Source organism: Macaca mulatta, chromosome 3, assembly GCF_049350105.2.
Source record: "Macaca mulatta isolate MMU2019108-1 chromosome 3, T2T-MMU8v2.0, whole genome shotgun sequence".
NCBI lineage: Eukaryota > Metazoa > Chordata > Mammalia > Primates > Cercopithecidae > Macaca > Macaca mulatta.
The window spans coordinates 144,698,706-144,716,500 of record NC_133408.1 but is presented as its reverse complement, the minus strand read 5'-3'; the positions used below and the strand labels follow the sequence as shown (position 1 = coordinate 144,716,500).

The window sequence follows — 17,795 nt, the reverse complement described above, 5'->3', positions numbered from 1 at the left end:
TAGTGTAAAAATATTGCATTTAATATATTAAATTTGACCTCATAATACCAAGCTGTCGTAAGGTCACAGATGGTTCTTGGTGGTAACGCCTATAGACTTTGAAGGTTTTGTTTGTTTGTTTGGAGACAAGGTCTTGCTCTGTTGCCCAAGCTGAAGTGCAGTGGCATGACTATGGTTCACGGTAGACTCCACTTCCCAAGCTCAAGTGATCCTCCCACCTCAGCCTCTGGTGTAGCTGGGACTACAGGCACATGCTACCACGCCTTGCTACCACGCCTGGCTAAGTTTTGTATTTTCTGTAGAGATGGAGTTTTGTCATGTTGTCTACGCTGGTCTCGATCTCCTGAGCTCAAGTGATCCACCCGCCCTGGTCTCCCAAAATGCTGGGATTACAGGCATGTGCCACTGTGCTCAGCTGTCTTTGAGTTTTATAAATGGCATCAAATCTCACAGAGACTCTGTTGGGAATGAGAGCTGAGGGGTGGTAGCAAGATTCCATTGGCTATTGTCGGGGAGCATAGCTTTAGGCTGTGCAGCTGGAGAAGCACAACAGAATGAAGGATCACAGCAAGGATATGTTGGTTTTAGATCTGTTTTACTTTTCTTGAGTTTTGCTTTTTCTTGAGCTTTACACCTTCCAGGTGTAATTACATATAATCTGAAACTTCTTTGTAGCTGAAGCATTGATTTCTCTGCATTTATGTGTTAGAGTCCCGGATAGGACCTTTTATGAACTCCATGGTGAGTCCTGGTCAGTGCCATAGAAACAAGAAAAGCCATTCCAAGAAACTTCACCAGACTTCTTTGGCACTGGTCACATCACAGAACAAATAGCTGATCTTACTTGTTCAGAATCAGGGTACTTCGGCATAGGAGAATGTTTTAGGAGAGAGGCACTTGGTCTCCCAAGAATCCAGAAACAAGTAGGTCCAGGGAAAAGCCCTTTGAGGGAATTGGGCCAAGTGGAGAAGAATCCGAAGTTCCAAGGTATTAAAAATAATAATAAAAGTTATACTCGGGCCCAGCAGGGTGGTGCATACCTGTAATCCCAGCACTTTGGGAGGCTAAGGCAGGTGGATCACTTGAGGCAAGGAGTTTGAGACCAGCCTGGCCAACATGGCAAAACCCCATCTCTACTGAAAATACACAGATTAGCTGGGCGTGGTGGCACGTGCCTGTAGTCCCAGCTACTCAGGTGGCTGAGGCAGGAGAATCGCTTGAACCCGGGAGGCGAAGGTTGTAGTGAGCCAAGATTGCACTGCTGCACTCCAGCCTGGGCAATAGAAGGTTATACTGGGAGTACCTGAGTTGAAGGCAGAGGTTTTTCATTGTAGTGTGCATTTGCTCTGCTGTACATGTTGTATTGTTAAGAGAATCTAGTCACTCTCCAAAGAACCAAAAACGGGTAGCATTACAGCCTGCATCTTCCTTCTTCCTTTAAAAAAAAAAAAATTATTTCGCCAGACGCGGTGGCTCACGCCTGTAATCCCAGCATGTTGGGAGGCTGAGGCAGGCAGATCACAAGGTCAGGAGATCGAGACCATCCTGGCTAACATGGTGAAACCCCATCTCTACTAAAAATACAAAAAATTAGCCAGACGTGGTGGGGGGCACCTGTAGTTCCAGCTACTCGGGAGGCTGAGGCAGGAGAACAGTGTGAACCTGGGAGGCGGAGCTTGCAGTGAGCTGAGATTGATTATGCAATTGCACTCCAGCCTGGGCGACAGAGCAAGACTCTGTCTCAAAAAAAAAAAAAAAGAAAAATTATTTCATTGATTGGCTTCTATACATGTTTTCTTGGAAATATAAGGGTGCTAATCAAAATGATCATTTTTTCAAAGAATACATAGCTGACATATTTTGGCGGTAAGAAATATGTACAAAGCTGGGCACAGTGTAGTGCGCCTGTAGTCCTAGCTTCTCTAGAGGCTGAGAAAGGATCATTGGAGCCCAACAGGTTGAGTCCAGCCTGGATAACATAGTGAGGTCCCATCTCAAAAAATATGAAAGGAAAAGAAATGGATGTGACCTGATCGAAGTCATTTTGAAAATTAATTAAAAGAGTTAGCATAGGGCTCAAGGCAGGGGTTGAAAAGCAGCTTGGAACTTGATCCAAGCTTTTCAAGTCCTCGTTGTCCCATTAGAGTTTTCAGATTTTTCTCTTAGCTTGTAAGATACTGAGTTGATTGTCTCCCAGGCTGGAAGGACTCTCCTGGCCATTAAGTGTGTAATCTAGTTGTTCCACTTGGATTTGGGGCCAATAATGAGGTTTTCCTGCCCTCACCTGGGATTGGCCCAGCTGTCTTTTTTGTTTATTGAGTGGAAAGGAGAGGCCCTACGTAAGGGCCTTCCTGCGTTTTCTGCTGGTGCCTTCGGGCATCCACAGTGCTGGGACCACCAGCTCACCATGCTGAGATGTGACGTGTCTGTGTCCTGCTCAGACCTATGCCAGGTTCAGGGCAGGATCCTGAGTTCATAAACTAATGCTTACCGCCTGGGCAGCTGGCAGTCATCTTGTCACCATGCTTCCTTCCTTCAACTGATTCACATGCAGTCTTTTTTTAAAAAAAAGGTGAAAAGATGTGGTCCTGGGCTGACTGTCCCACTCTTGGTTTGTTAAAGACAGTGCTAGGAGAGGTGCCCCCTCACCCAGGCAGGTGAGTCTTCCCTTAAGGGTTCCTTCCCAACACTGTGTGGTCATTGAAAGAAAAAGAAGGTAGGTTGATGCAGTGCAGTTGCCCCAGCATTGGCTCCTGGGGGCGGGAGTGGGGAGGGCAGTCACAGATCCACAGGCATCAGTGATTGGGCTTCTGAACACCTTTTGGGATAGCAAGATCCATTCAGAATAGAAGCAGCTATGAGAAAAACCAGAAATGGGATTTAGCTTATTCTTTTTTTCGCTTTTAAAACATACTCTTTGATCAGCAGAGCAGTAGCAGTTGCCATATTTATATATTGTTACCAGCTTAAACTCATGTTCTTGAGGGTTTTTTTGTGAGCAAGGGAAATGGGAACAAATGGCCTTCCCTACATACTGGCATGCTGAGGGACAGCCAGTGGCCACCCAGGAAGCCAGTGCTCCGTGACATCTACAAAAGGGTCTGCAAGGCCATCTGCGTCCTCTGGCCCTGGGGACAAAGAGGGTCTGTTTTGTTTCCAGGTTTTCCTTTGGTTGAATCAGAAGTGAATGAGATGATGATGAAAATAGATGATGAGATGCTGAAAATAGTCCTCGGTTACTAAAACATGAAGGTCTTTGCCTAAAGGACGCAGCAGTGTCTGCTATACAGAGGCCAAGGCTATTATAGTGGTTGAGGCAGGTGCTGGAGTCAGATGGGCTTGGTTGAGTCCTGGGTTGAACTCTCGTTCTACCGTTTATAGAGTGCATACTGTGCTTTGCCAGGCCTGCACACAGGTGCGGCTGAATCACTGACGTTTGGTTTTGCTTCCTGCAAAATGAACAGAATACATAGCTCTTATATCTTTCCTTAGAAGAAATGTAAAAATACTTCTGAAACTTCTTTGAATGTGGAAGAAAGAAAAAAATTAGTATTGAGCACTTTTGGGAGGCGATTTTGTTTGATTCAGATCTTCATAAAGTGGCGGTCTCTTCTGTAAGGAGAAAAAGCTGTTGACTTGGGGGCCAGTCTCTGAAGTGCTTAGCATGTCGTCTGTTGTATCCTAGGCATTTGAGCTGGCAACGGGAGATTATTTGTTTGAACCACATTCTGGGGAAGACTATTCCAGAGACGAAGGTGAGTATTAGTGCCTGCTGAATACCTCATTCTAGGTCTCCTGCCAGCCCTGAACTTCTGTAGAGTACTGTATTTTTGTACTGAAATAGAGCCATGTTTTTGGTTTTCAAACACCAAATTCAGATGCTTTTCCTTTGAGTTTGACGCCCCCTCAGTCTCAGTGAATGGGCAGAGCCTGCCTGGTACAGGCAGCACTCCAGTGAGCCCTCAGGGGCCTACACCAGCGGCTCTTCCTGGCCTTGCACAGGGCAGGAACCCAGCTGTCTGAGAGAGGACAGATGATACAGACCTGAAACCTCTCTGTGGTCCTTTCGACCATTGATGTGCTGCCCATTTCTCTGTCCTGTTTGGGAGCTGAGTTGAAAACCCAGGAATTCTGGCTTGAATTCCATCTGTAAACCTGACCATCTCCATGCTTATTTGCTTGCGATGCTGGGGTAGCCTGGGGTGAGCTGGCCTCAGTCACTGTTACTGCTCCTGGTGGTGCCTGAGGCCTGTCATTCCTACAAGCCTCTGCATGGATGTGCTGCAGACACTGTTGATTTGAATCTATTTCTGATTTTTTACTAATTTCAATTTTTCCCTCTTCTTTTATCCCATCCTTCCCTTTGCCCCTCCCATTCCCATATCCTTTTTTCTCTCCTCCATAGACCACATAGCCCACATCATAGAGCTGCTAGGCAGTATTCCAAGGCACTTTGCTCTATCTGGAAAATATTCTCGGGAATTCTTCAATCGCAGAGGTAGTACCTCTTCTTTTTGAAAAGCGCCACGATGCAGACAGAAACTGAAGAGCAGCTGCTGATTTTAGCATTAATGGTGACAAAGGCATTTCTCCTAAATTCAAAACGCAACCCAGCAGAATTCCTGTGCTGATAGAAAAGTTGTCAGGGAAGACCACATTTAGCCCTGTGCTGCGGTCACCCTGTTCACCAGCCCCTCTCCTGTGCCCTCCAGCTCTGGATCCTGAATCCAGCAACGTGAGGAACGCCTGTACTTTTGGTCATTCAAGTTGCGCTCTGTTTCTGTCTGCGCGGGCGGTAGTAGTGTCTGCATGCAGTGTACTGATTAAACTGTCGTGTGTTTCTGTTTTGCTGGCAATGTTTCCCAATGCAGATCACATAGCATTGATCATTGAACTGCTGGGGAAAGTCCCTCGAAAATACGCTATGTTGGGGAAATATTCCAAGGAGTTTTTCACCAGAAAAGGTAACGGTATTTATGCAACACTAATTTTCAGCATAGTCTTCTCCCAAAAGGAGAAATTGTGCATTCGTGATTGGGCAGTGGAGAAAGATCTGGAGTTTCACAGCTGGGGAGTTCTTCCGAAGAAAGCTCTCAAGAAATAAACCTGACCCATCTGATACCTGGAGTAAGAATTTTGTAAGAGAACAGCATTCCTAATAGCAGTTTTCTCCTCTGCTTCTCTCTTTTCTTACTCCAAGTTACCAATCTGTGTATTCATATATTTATAAAAAGGAATTTAGATGATTTTGTTAAAAGCCGGCTAGACTTATCTTTTCATTTCTCATGTCATGGACTCTCTGTAGTGGAACAGAGGTGGCCTAGAGACTGGACTTAATGAATGTCCAGGGACATGGCTTTTGGTCTGCCTGGGTTATTTCTGTAGTGGATGTAGACCTATGAAATGTTGCATTCCTCACATTCTTAAAAATCACATCCTATGTTCCCAAAGCAATTCACCTGCTGCAGCCTCCCAGGTAGCTGGGATTACAGGCGTGCCACCATGTCTGGCTAATTATTTTGTATTTTTAGTAGAGACGGGGTTTCACCGTATTAGCCAGGCTGGTCTCAAACTCCTGACCTCAAGTGATCCACCTGCCTTAGCCTTCCAAAATGCTGGGATTACAGGCATGAGCCACTGCGCCCAGCCTGCTGTACTTTTTTGTGATGAGTGTAGTTGGTCCTTTTACTTCATATTTTTCAGGTTAGATTTTTGTTTTTGGATGTGACAGCCCTTAATAAAGAACTTTTAAAGTTGATGTGAGTAGGACATGGACTTTTAGAAATTTCTGAAAGTCCCAGATGCTCTGTCTCCCTCACTTAGCTAAATTTGGAGAACCACATTGATTTTTTTTTTTTTTTTTTGAGATGGAGTTTCACTCTTGTTGTCCAGGCTGGAGCGCAGTGGTGTGATCTCAGCTCACTGCAACCTCCACCCACCCTGGGTTCAAGCGATTCTCCTGCCTCAGCTTCCCGAGTAGCCAGGATTACAGGTGCCCACCACCATGTCCCCAGCTAAGTTTTTATATTTTTGTTGGAGATAGGGTTTCACCATGTTGACCAGGCTGTTTTCAAACTCCTGACCTCAGGTCATTCACCCATCTTGGCATCCCAAAGTGCTGGGATTAGAGAGGTGTGAGCCACCATGCCTGGCCTCAAACTGATTTTTTATTTTCCTATGAGATAAGGAGTAGTAATCTTTATTACTCACTTTGGTGAGGTTTGGCTAACCAGTCCTTATATTTAACTTTAAATTACATTTTCCTGTTAAGTGTACAAGACTTGAGAACTGACTGTGCTAAAGATGGTGGTTTCCTGCTGCATTTACTCTGGGCAAATTGACTACCCCTCTCAGACTTTATAGGATCACCTGGTGAAGGCAATTTGTGAAATATACAATTAGATGTAATTATTTTCCTCATTACCTTTAAGACTTAGCACAGGTATTGTCAGGAAAAACCATTTGTCAGACAATCAGTAATTATTTTTGGTTCTGAGAATCTGGTCTCTGAGTCTAGGCCACGTTAGCCAGGTACAGGGTTCCCCTCCCCACATGGAGACTCGCAAGCACAGGCCCAAGTGGAGTCAAGGGCAGGAAAATGGCTTTGCTGTTAAGCTGTGTTTAGTAATGGAGCTGGGGCTTCAACCTGCTGTGAGAATGGCACATCAGGTAGTCTGTGAACTTAAGTTTCCTCATCGGTCAATAGGGGTTCTTTCGGGTTGGCTGTTACAAGAAGGTATAAGAGGGTGCCTTTACAGCACTGGGCACAACTGGAGCTGTTATTATTGCTAAAGCAAAGCTATAAACAGGAAAACACTGGAAGTTTATGAACTATACAGCAGTATTACTGAGAAAATAGGCTGAGTTTCCCTGGGAAACTTAGAGAAAATGTTATTTGAAAATAATTGGGCTGGGCATGGTGGCTCATGCTGAGGCTGAGGTGGGTGGATCGCTTGAGGTCACAAGTTCGAGACCAGCCCGGCCAACATGGCAAAACCCCTTCTCTACTAAAACATAATTAGCAGGGCGTGGTAGCGGGTGCCTGTAATCCCAGCTACTGGGGAGGCTGAGGCAGGAGAATTGCTTGAACCTGGGAGGCAGAGGTTGCAATGAGCTGGGATCACGCCACTGCACTCCAGCCTGGGTGACAGAGCAAGACTGTCTCAGAAAAAAAACAAGGAAAAAGCTGTGAATTATTGTGGCTTGGGATTCAGTATGGCTTGGGGAATTGTGTTTTTATTGAAGGCAGGCCCCTCCCACATTTCAGAATGTTTCCAGAGCTGGTGGGGGAGATGGCCTGGTCCCTGGGGCGCCGTGGCTGGTAGGTGACTTGCTGTGAGCCCCCAGCTGTGGGTCAGATTGGAGTTGGGCCTGGCCTGTTTCGGAAAGAGAGAACATGATTGACTTGTGATGCTCTGGAGGGGAGGAGAGACCTGAGAGACATGGGGCACAGCATCTGCTTGGGCGCCATGGTTTGATGAGCCTCATTTTCCACTGGGGTCATCTGGTACAGTGAGACCAACAGCAAAGTCACTCAGGAATTATTCCTTTAATTGGAACCTTTCCTCATCAACGAAGACCCACTTAGAGTGACCTGCCTCTGTATTTGTCTTTTTTTTTTTGAGATGGAGTCTCACTCTGTTGCCCGGACTGGCACAGTCTCGGCTCAGTGCAACCTCCGCCTCCCGGCTTCAAGTAATTCTCCTGCCTCAACTTCCGAAGTAGCCAGGATTACAGGCACCTGCCACCACGCCCAGCTAATTTTTGCATTTTTAGTAGAGACAGGTTTTCACCATGTTGGCCAGGATGGTCTCAAACTCCTGACCTAACGTGATCCACCCACCTCAGCCTCCCAGTTGCTGGGATTACAGGTGTGAGCCACTGCGCCTGGCCGTGCATTTAGTTGTCATTGTTAATTGTCTGTCTGTTAGGGGGATCGAGGACTCCATACTGTGCACAGTGGGAAGGAAGGAAAGAGGGACAGAAAGAGAGGCCTTGAATGATGAGCAAGCGAAGTCACTGAGTTTTTGGAAGGAGGGGCCTATAAGCGGCCTGCAGGCATGGAGCTGGCGCAGGCATCTGCTCTTGGCCTGTCACTCCTGTGATGGTTCCTTTCGTGTCAGGGAGAGTGGCCTGCATGTGGCCATAAATGGCTGGCAAGCAGCTTCCCCGTGGGGCTTTCTATCAGCAGCCTTGCTCCCTGAGACAGCTTGTGGATGTGTAGCTCTAGGTTACCGCCATCATCACCACATGTACTTAGGACTTGTGTGATCGAGTTCTTTTTGAGCAGCTTATTTGAACGTAACCTGCAGAGTTAAAATGCATTTGGCATCTTTCTTAATGAGAGATCAAAAATATTTTGACTTGGTGTTACTGTGGTACCTACAGTTCTTTTTTCCTTTTTTTGGATGTAAGAGAGTGTTTGTGACTAGGTGAGAAATCCCCTGAAATGACTGAGAATTGGGACTTCAGTTCTTTCCTGATTATAATATCTAATGGCAGTAGAGATCAGAAGGGATTTAGGGTTTTTACAGAAGTCACAGGATAACATGAGGAATGACGGCCCGTCATGGAAATAGATTTCATCGTGTCTCTTAGGATGAGGGGAATGGCTTGCTGCCTGAAAGATGTGTTTTGGCATGTTCCCCTAGGTAGTATGTGAATGTACATTTTGAAAATAATGGAATCTTAAAAGTAGCCATTGAAATTTTTTTCCTGAAATACCTAAAATACTTTGTGCTAGAACTGATAAAGAACAAAATTTAAAACAGCTGTTGATATGCCTGTCACCTTTGAAAGCAGTTACCGATGGAGAGTGCCTTCCCAAGACGTTTTCCCACTCTGTCTCCTCCAGGTCAGAAGCAGATTTTCATCCCTGCCACGCGGCCAGAGAAGAGCGGGGTCTGTGTGTTAAAGTTGAGCATCAAATGCAGCTCATCTGTCTCTTCTTCTTGTGTATAATTCAAGAAGCCATGATCATTACTAGTTTGAATCATTCTTTGGCCAGAAAGTTAAAAATTGAGCTATATTTTTGGTCAGGGAATGTAATTACAGCTCTCACCCTCTTAAAGATAATTTGCTGGACATGAGCCACCAAAAAGCATTAAGAAACTAGTGTGTTGAGAGGTAGGCCAATAGAAATCAGCATGTCCGTGAATTTTTTTCCCTGTCCTGTCTTCAAGAAGTGGGTGGTCCCCAGAAGCATTTCAGCCCTCAGATCATGATAGGAAAAACAGTGCAGCCAGGAGCAGACCTCACTGGGCTGGTCACCAGGAATTTTTCTGACCATTCAGCAGGTGCATTTTAGTAAAAATTGCTGCGTTGATAATGGGATCATCAAAGGAGACAGTTTACTTAAACAAACAAAAACTGGTCTCTAGATGAGAGCATCAAGTGTGTTGGGATAAAAGAGAGTGATTATGTGTGCATGTGTGTGCGCCTGCGTGTGTGCGTGTGTGTGTCAGACTACAGACCTCAAAAACAATTGAAAATTTCAAAAGCAAGAAGCTTCTGTGCAGCAGCATAAAATCCACATTTCCCCGAGTCAGGGACAACATCAAGAGAAAGGGGAGAACTGAGGGCTAAAACCCAGGAGCTGAGTTTTAAAAAGAGATACCTTATTCTGTATTTTTAATATTTAGTGTCTGAGTTGAACTTGTCACAGTGTTTCAAAATTATCTCCTGAATACCTAAAAAGCAACAGATTCTTTTGATGCTGTAAAGAGCAATGAACGCTCTTTCGTGGGCATTTGACAACCTCACGGGCTGGGCGTTGTCACTGCCACTCCTCTTGTTTATCCCTCCAGCAGGTGATGGGCGTTTGGTTTCCCCCACTTTTTGGCTATTATGAATGATGCCACTATGATGATTAATGTACAAGTTTGTGTAGCAGATGTTTCCATTTCTCTTGAATACATGTGTGAAAGTTTAAGTATAAATGTTTAAATTTTGATGAAGGCCAATTTATATACATTTTACAATTTGTGCTTATGATGTCACATCTAATCATTGCCTACTTCAAGGTCATGAAGATTTACTTTTCTAGGAACTGCTTAGTTTTTTTTTTTTTTTTTTTGAGACGGAATCTTGCTCTGTGCCCCAGGCTGGAGTGCAGTGGCGCGATCTCGGCTCACTGCAAGCTCCGCCTCCCCGGGTTCACGCCATTCTCCTGCCTCAGCCTCCCGAGTAGCTGGGACTACAGGCGCCCGCCACCTCGCCCAGCTAATTTTCTTGTATTTTTAGTAGAGACGGGGTTTCACCGTGTTAGCCAGGATGGTCTCGATCTCCTGACCTCGTGATCCGCCCGTCTCGGCCTCCCAAAGTGCTGGGATTACAGGCTTGAGCCACCGCGCCTGGCCGGAACTGCTTAGTTTTAGCTCTGAGGCATATGATCTGTTTTGAGTTGATTTTGTATGGGATGTGAAGTAGGGCTTATACACATTGTAAACTCCAGTATTTACCCACATGTGGTTGTCTACTTGTATAAGAATTCATTCAAATCTCTTGATTGTCTCTTACTTTGTATTGGTATTTCTTGGTAGGTTTACTTTCTACGTGCATCTAATTGATGCTCATCAGTTTTGTATCATGGTTTGTATCATGGTTTGCTTTGTTCACCACTGTTCATGTACATATAGTCTAGGATTTGCCTTTAGAGTCTTCCCACATGTAGTGTGGAACCTCGTGGGCTGCTTTATTTAATTCTGGAATATGACAATTTCATGGATAAAATAATATATTTTCTTTCACAAACCACTTTAAGATTCAAGAGAAGTATAATAGAACTTCCCTGTTTCCTTAGACGGACTCTGCAAGTCCAGGACTGGCCAGTACAGCTGCTGTCACAAAGCCTTTGCTTTGCAGGCGGAGCCTTCCTCAGAGCCTGCTTCCTGCTGGCTTTCCTTGGCTCTGTCAGGCTGTTTGTCAGAGCACATTCAGAAGCCTGAGGGGCTCCTGGGGAACAGCACAGTTGGCCGCCAGGCTCATGTTTGCCTATGTGTGTGTGTGAGTTGATAGTGAGATTGACAGCTGATAGTCACAGGAAGGGTGAAGTGATATTCCATATTCTTTAAGGAGGACAGGCTAGAAATGGAACTTTAAAAAAAATTAAAATTGTCACAGTTGTCTTGTTATTTGCAAAACTTGTTTCAGTGAAACACATCTTCATATATTTTCTTTTCTTTTCTTTTTTTTTTTTTTTTTTTTGAGACAGAGTCTCACTCTGTTGCCTAGGCTGGAGTGCAGTGGTGCGATCTCAGCTCATTGCAACCTCTGCCTCCTGGGTTCAAACAATTCTTGTGCCTTAGCTTCCCCAGTAGCTGGGATTACAGGCGTGCACCACCACGCCTGGCTAATTTTTGTATTTATTAGAGATCGGGTTTCACCATGTTGGCCAGGTTGGTCTCGAACTCCTGACCTCAGGTGATCTTCCTGCCTTGGCCTCCTAAAGTGCTGGCATTACAGTCATGAGCCACCACGCCTGGCCGATAACATTTCTTTAACTTGTTAGGGTGCTACTTTTATAATAAAAGCAAATGGTGAAAATGTGCTTTTAAAATGTGCTTTCCCCTCTTATTCTTAATTATCATTCTGAGTGATGGAGGTGTCTCCATTTCTTGGGCATCGTCGGCAGGGCTGGAGCTGGCTCATGGACTCGAGGCCCCCACTCACCCAGTGAGGCCACTCTTGTTGTGTCGGCTGGCAGCAGGTACAGAGCTGGGGGCTAGGGCTTTGTGTTTGAGTAACCTTATCAGGGACTTCCAGGGCAAGGTTACTTCTTATATTGAGCTTAAGGGTTTGTACACATAATCATTGTAGCATCCAGATGAATTGATTTCCTTTGCAGTATAAAGTTTTTCCCCAAAAATGTTCACACTTTTTTTTTTTAGAGGCGGTTCAGTGTTTTGTTATATTGCAGTGCTGCTGTGTGCTCAGGACCATAGGTGTTTAGGACTGTCCTGCATATACTGTTGTTTATAGACTGCTTCTTTGCACATACAGTCTTTACCTTGTCAAAAGTAGATATTTTATGCTGCTCCTTGCAAATATTTTTACCAGTTTACAGTATGCCTAGTTATGGATGAATAGTTTCTCATGGCCGTTCAGTGTTATATTGTTTTGCTCACTGTTACTGTGCAGCTGTTAAGCATTTATAGTGGTAAACCTTTTCTTTTCATGGAGGATTGTACTTAAAAGATGCCTTGTTGATGGATCTTAGTTTAACACCTGGCCTCTCAGAAATAGGTTCCTTTACTATTCTCAGCAGACAGTGCTTCTCTGTATTTGCCTTTATTTGCAAACCTGGAGAGTATTTATTCTGAGATAGCATAGATTAATGTCATAAAAGTTCGCTCTCCTTCCCCGAGAACTTGGTTTAGTCATGTGCGTGCTTTCTTAGTTTGCTTCACTGTTGCTGTGGTGAGATCAACAGTCTAAATCAATATAGTCATATTACAGAAAATGTGGAAATTGAAATTACCTACTAACAAAAGCTGGTGTTTTTATTCACTTGATTTCCATCTTAATGAGTGTTTTAATAATCTTGTGATTATCTGTAGGACATAGTTTGGCTGTTCCTTTACTGCCTAATGTTGTACCATGATCTTCTCCCATGTTGTTAAGTAATACTAAATACTATTAAGTGAATCTACCTTGGTTTTCTTGTAACCACCATTTTACTATTATTGGCTCTTTGTAATTTTGCAAGTACATGTAATTTTGTGCCAGCATATATTAGGCATGAATTTGGGGTGGTGCAACCAGGGTTTATCTCCTTGGGCTGGATTCCTAGAGCCGGAATTTTGGGCCTAGAGGGATAAACCTGCAGTCTCTGCTCAGACTTTGTTTTTATGGAGACTGTTTCCTTCAACAGGAGATCCCTTCCCGCCTCTAATATTGCAGGTTCATTTCTTCATCAACACAGACCTGATGTCTGGATGTGATGCTTAACTCTATCTCCAGTCCTCATATTGGAAACAGAAGCTTATTTTACATCCCAGCCCCTTTAGCAAGCAGTCCTCTTAAGAGATTCTTTACGCAGAGCCCTGTGCAGAGCATGATTGCGGCTCTGTAGACATACTAGTGTGTAAGAACACGCTTCACAATAGACACAAAAGAAGAGCCGTTGTGGGTAGGGTTGTAGGCTACTTCCCCTTTTGTTCTTACAATTTTCTGTAATGTTCTTTTCTTTTCATTATGTTTTTAAAGGGGAGGGCTTTTCTAAATTGACTTGAATGGGTGAAACAGAACAAGCCTCCTGAGAACACCTTTGTGAGCAGAGCACTGATTATCTATTGATGCATCTCATGAAAAAAATTTGTTTAAATTATAGCAATTGAAAGTCAGCCCTTGTATGAAGTGTGCCGTGCAGGTGCTTGAATGCCTCCCCCTCCCCGCCGAGACCTGGCTGCTGTGGGGTGTGGGCACAGGGGAGTGCTTCCTCTGCAGAAGCTGCTCAGGGTACACTGAGGGGCTCCTAAGGAGGCCTATGGGCAGGGGTGGGGTGTCTTGTGAAAACTTCAAACAGGCAGAGAAAATGAGTTATTTACAGTGAAATTATCTGGAGCTTTTGACAGTTTATTGCCTTTTTGAACAGGGTTATGGGGAGACAGGGTTTCGCTTGCCCCTCTTCCAGGCTGGAGTGCAGTGGCATGACCTTGACTCACTGCAGCCTTGGCCTCCTGGACTCCAGCAATGCTCCTGCCTCAGCCTCCTGAGTAGCTGGGATGTACCACCGCCCCCAGCTACTTTTTTTCTTTTTTTCTTTTTTTTTTAAGTGGAGACAGGGTCTGGTCTGTGTTACCCAGGCTGGTCTGAAACTCATGGGCTCAAGGGATCCTCCTGCCTCAGCCTCCCAGACGGCTAGGATTACAGGTGTGAGCCACCAACTCCAGCCCTTTTTTGCAGTTTTGACTTAAAAATAACCTTTTTTTCTCTCATGAAATGACCATTACAGCTCGTAGGCCATTTACTAGCTTGTTCGTCATTCTGTTATGTCAACCAAAGCTGCCTGTAACCCACACTTTTCATACTGCAGCTAGTACAGTTTGTGAAATATAACTTCAAGATTTACAAATTAATGTCCTAGGATCTTAGATTTTACAACAAATGCGTAGACATGAATGGTGTTTGATTTGGGTTGGCCTCAAGTTTGCAAATTTTACGAAAGATCCCAGGTTGAAATGAGAGTGGCTTGCTTCAGCCTTTGGAAAAGAAAACACTCTGGGCAAAGTGAGCCCACTCCACTTACTTAAAGAAACTTAGAACTAATGTGAATGAACTATTAATTAACCTCTATTTACATCCACCAGGCTTACTTGAAATATGCCTTGGTCATATGTGCATGTAATGATTACTGCCTAGCGGGGAAAAGCTGGTGTCCTTTGTTGTTGCCGTGTAAGTGTTGAGCAGGTGGTTGTCCGCTTCATTGAAAAGAGCCTGACTGGACCAACAATGGGGAATGCAGATTTGGAGCTTTCTTGACATTGGCCTGTTTTTCCCCCTATAGGAGAACTGCGACACATCACCAAGCTGAAGCCCTGGAGCCTCTTTGATGTACTTGTGGAAAAGTATGGCTGGCCCCATGAAGATGCTGCACAGTTTACAGATTTCCTGATCCCGATGTTAGAAATGGTTCCAGAAAAACGAGCCTCAGCTGGCGAATGCCTTCGGCATCCTTGGTTGAATTCTTAGCAAATTCTACCAATATTGCATTCTGAGCTAGCAAATGTTCCCAGTACATTGGACCTAAACGGTGACTCTCATTCTTTAACAGGATTACAAGTGAGCTGGCTTCATCCTCAGACCTTTATTTTGCTTTGAGGTACTGTTGTTTGACATTTTGCTTTTTGTGCACTGTGATCCTGGGGAAGGGTAGTCTTTCGTCTTCAGCTAAGTAGTTTACTGACCATTTTCTTCTGGAAACAATAACATGTCTCTAAGCATTGTTTCTTGTGTTGTGTGACATTCAAATGTCCTTTTTTTGAATGAAAAATACTTTCCCTTTGTGTTTTGGCAGGTTTTGTAACTATTTATGAAGAAATATTTTAGCTGAGTACTATATAATTTACAATCTTAAGAAATTATCAAGTTGGAACCAAGAAATAGCAAGGAAATGTACAATTTTATCTTCTGGCAAAGGGACATCATTCCTGTATTATAGTGTATGTAAATGCACCCTGTAAATGTTACTTTCCATTAAATATGGGAGGGGGACTCAAATTTCAGAAAAGCTACCAAGTCTTGAGTGCTTTGTAGCCTATGTTGCATGTAGCAGACTTTAACTGCTCCAAGGAGTTGTACAAACTTTTCATTCCATAACAGTCTTTTCACATTGGATTTTAAACAAAGTGGCTCTGGGTTGTAAGATGTCATTCTCTATATGGCACTTTAAAGGAAGAAAATATATGCTTCTCATTCTAAAATATGCATTATAATTTAGCAGTCCCATTTGTATTTTTGCATATTTTTAAAAGTACTTTTAAAGAAGAGCAATTTCCCTTTAAAAATGTGATGGCTCAGTACCATGTCATGTTGCCTCCTCTGGGCGCTGTAAGTTAAGCTCTACATAGATTAAATTGGAAAAGAGAAACGTGTTCATTGTGTGGAATGAAAAAATACGTATATTTTTTGAAAAGCATGATCATGCTTGTCTAGAACACAAGGTGTGGTATATACAATTTGCAGTGCAGTGGGCAGAATACTCCTCACAGCTCAAAGGTAACAGTGATCACATTCATTCCATAGGTAGCTTTACGTGTGGCTACAACAAATTTTACTAGCTTTTTCATTGTCTTTCCATAAAATGAAGTTGAGAAAATGATTTTCCCTTTGCAGGTTGCACACAGTTTTGTTTATGCATTTCCTTAAAATTAATTGTAGACTCCAGGACACAAACCATAGTAGGCAATACAATTTTAGAATGTAATATATAGAGGTATATTTAGCCTCTTTTAGACGTCAGTGGATTGAATGTCTTTTTATTTTAAATTTTACATTCATTAAGGTGCCTCGTTTTTGACTTTGTCCATTAACATTTATCCATATGCCTTTGCAATAACTAGATTGTGAAAAGCTAACAAGTGTTGTAACAATAATCCATTGTTTGAGGTGCTTGCAGTTGTCTTAAAAATTAAAGTGTTTCGGTTTTTTTTTTTCCAGACATTGCCTTGGTCATTGCCCTATAAATGATAGAATCAGTGAACATTTGCTATCAGAGTAGTGTCACTAAAACTAAATACCAGCATTCCTGTTGCAGCAGATGTAGTTGTAAAACATGCATTAAGGCTTATTATAAGGAAATCATTTATTATTTTTTAAGGGCAGAAGGGATTTAGGAGAAAAGCTATAGTATAGATTGATTCTTTAGAATTTCAGTGATCTCTTTTCATCCATGGTTCATCAAAAACATACTGACTGCATTTGTTCGATCATTGCAAACTTAAAACAGCATTTGCTGTTAGGAAACAAGACACATAACCCTCTTAGGAATTACCATTACATCTCATACCACAGTGAGGCAGAATGGATCATTCATTCATTTCTTTATGAAATGTGCATGCTAAGTTTTTCTAATGAGGCTGTAGGTTTCCATGTAAATTCTGTGATAGATAGTGGCTGTAGACTGGTGATACTATCCATGATTTCTGTAAGAAACATCCTTACAAGAACCATAGAGCACAATTTATTTCTTCCCTAAGGGTAAAAGGATTTTTATCAGGGTGATAGTATACTTGAATGAAATTTGTCTAATGCAGTTTTTGCTCATGTTGGAAAATAAACCAGATTATAAATTTTTACAGGTGTGTCCCTTATGATACAACAGCCTAGAACAGTTGTTCTAGAAGGAATATACATTTGTATTAGGCATAATACGGTTTTATCAGATTCTTAGTGGCTTGTTGATAAAGAATGCACAAAAACTAAATGAGAACCACTGGTTATGCTAAACATTCTAACTAGCTCTCTAACTTTAGTTGAATGTCCTGTCTTTTCCTTTCTGTAGTCCATGTGAAATCTTCATGGAAAATGACAAGCAGTGGATCATATATATGTTTATAGCAGATACAGGAGCTGGCTATCTGGAAATTGGCAGACAGAACTGCCCAAAGGCAGAGAAAAGGTGGATATAAAATCTGCAAAAAGTCATAAACTTTTTAGGTGAAAACTGATTTACTGACTTGCTTCTTCCCATACCTGGACCACAGATAACTAGTTACCAGGATAAAGTAAGGAAACTTTACACTGGAGTAGAGAACTTCAGTTTCTATCCGTAGTTCAGATTATTTCCTAAATTCTCCTTTTTTCTCCCCCTTTTAAATAAGTTGAATGAAATTTTGGTGGAAGACCATATTTGAGAATATATACTTCATCAAGGAATCAAATAAGATTCTGCAGTTCACACAAAAGCTTCTGTATGCATATTTCTGTAGTAGGCACATTTCAAGCCAGTGAAGAATTTAAACTGCTTAGAAGGACAGACTTTTTAAGAAGAATATTTATATTTCACACACTAGTTACCTTTATTCTGTTTGAAACTATCAGGATAGATGATGTAAAACTGTTTCTTCTCAAATGTTTCTTTACTATAAATACCATACATAGAATTTTGTTGGACAAATCGAGGATGGCAAACTTGGCCTATATTCTTCTAAAATTTCAAGCTGATTAGGATTGAGCCCTAAATGAGCTGCGTTAATGTACCATTGTTAGCTAATTTTCAAAAGGAAGTAGAAATTCAAAGTGTGAAAACATGACTGTAGGAGGTCACTCAGTCATTTTAGTATTTACTTTCTTTG

The 17,795-nt window shown here is 42.8% G+C and overlaps 1 protein-coding gene across 18 annotated transcripts in view; it reads left to right on the top strand.

Annotated features, from left to right (window-relative positions):
- The window catches only part of SRPK2 (SRSF protein kinase 2), a 286,321-nt gene extending 270,162 nt beyond the window's left edge, over positions 1-16,159 (top strand). For 7 of the 18 annotated variants that reach the window (XM_028844831.2, XM_028844832.2, XM_028844826.2 and 4 more), the window contains 4 exons: positions 3,686-3,755; positions 4,406-4,498; positions 4,872-4,964; positions 14,507-16,159. In XM_028844831.2, the coding sequence (XP_028700664.1) occupies positions 3,686-3,755; positions 4,406-4,498; positions 4,872-4,964; positions 14,507-14,691 (441 nt within the window). In that variant the 3' untranslated portion in view covers positions 14,692-16,159. 18 annotated transcript variants of the gene reach the window in all.
- Positions 16,160-17,795: the final 1,636 nt, after the last annotated feature.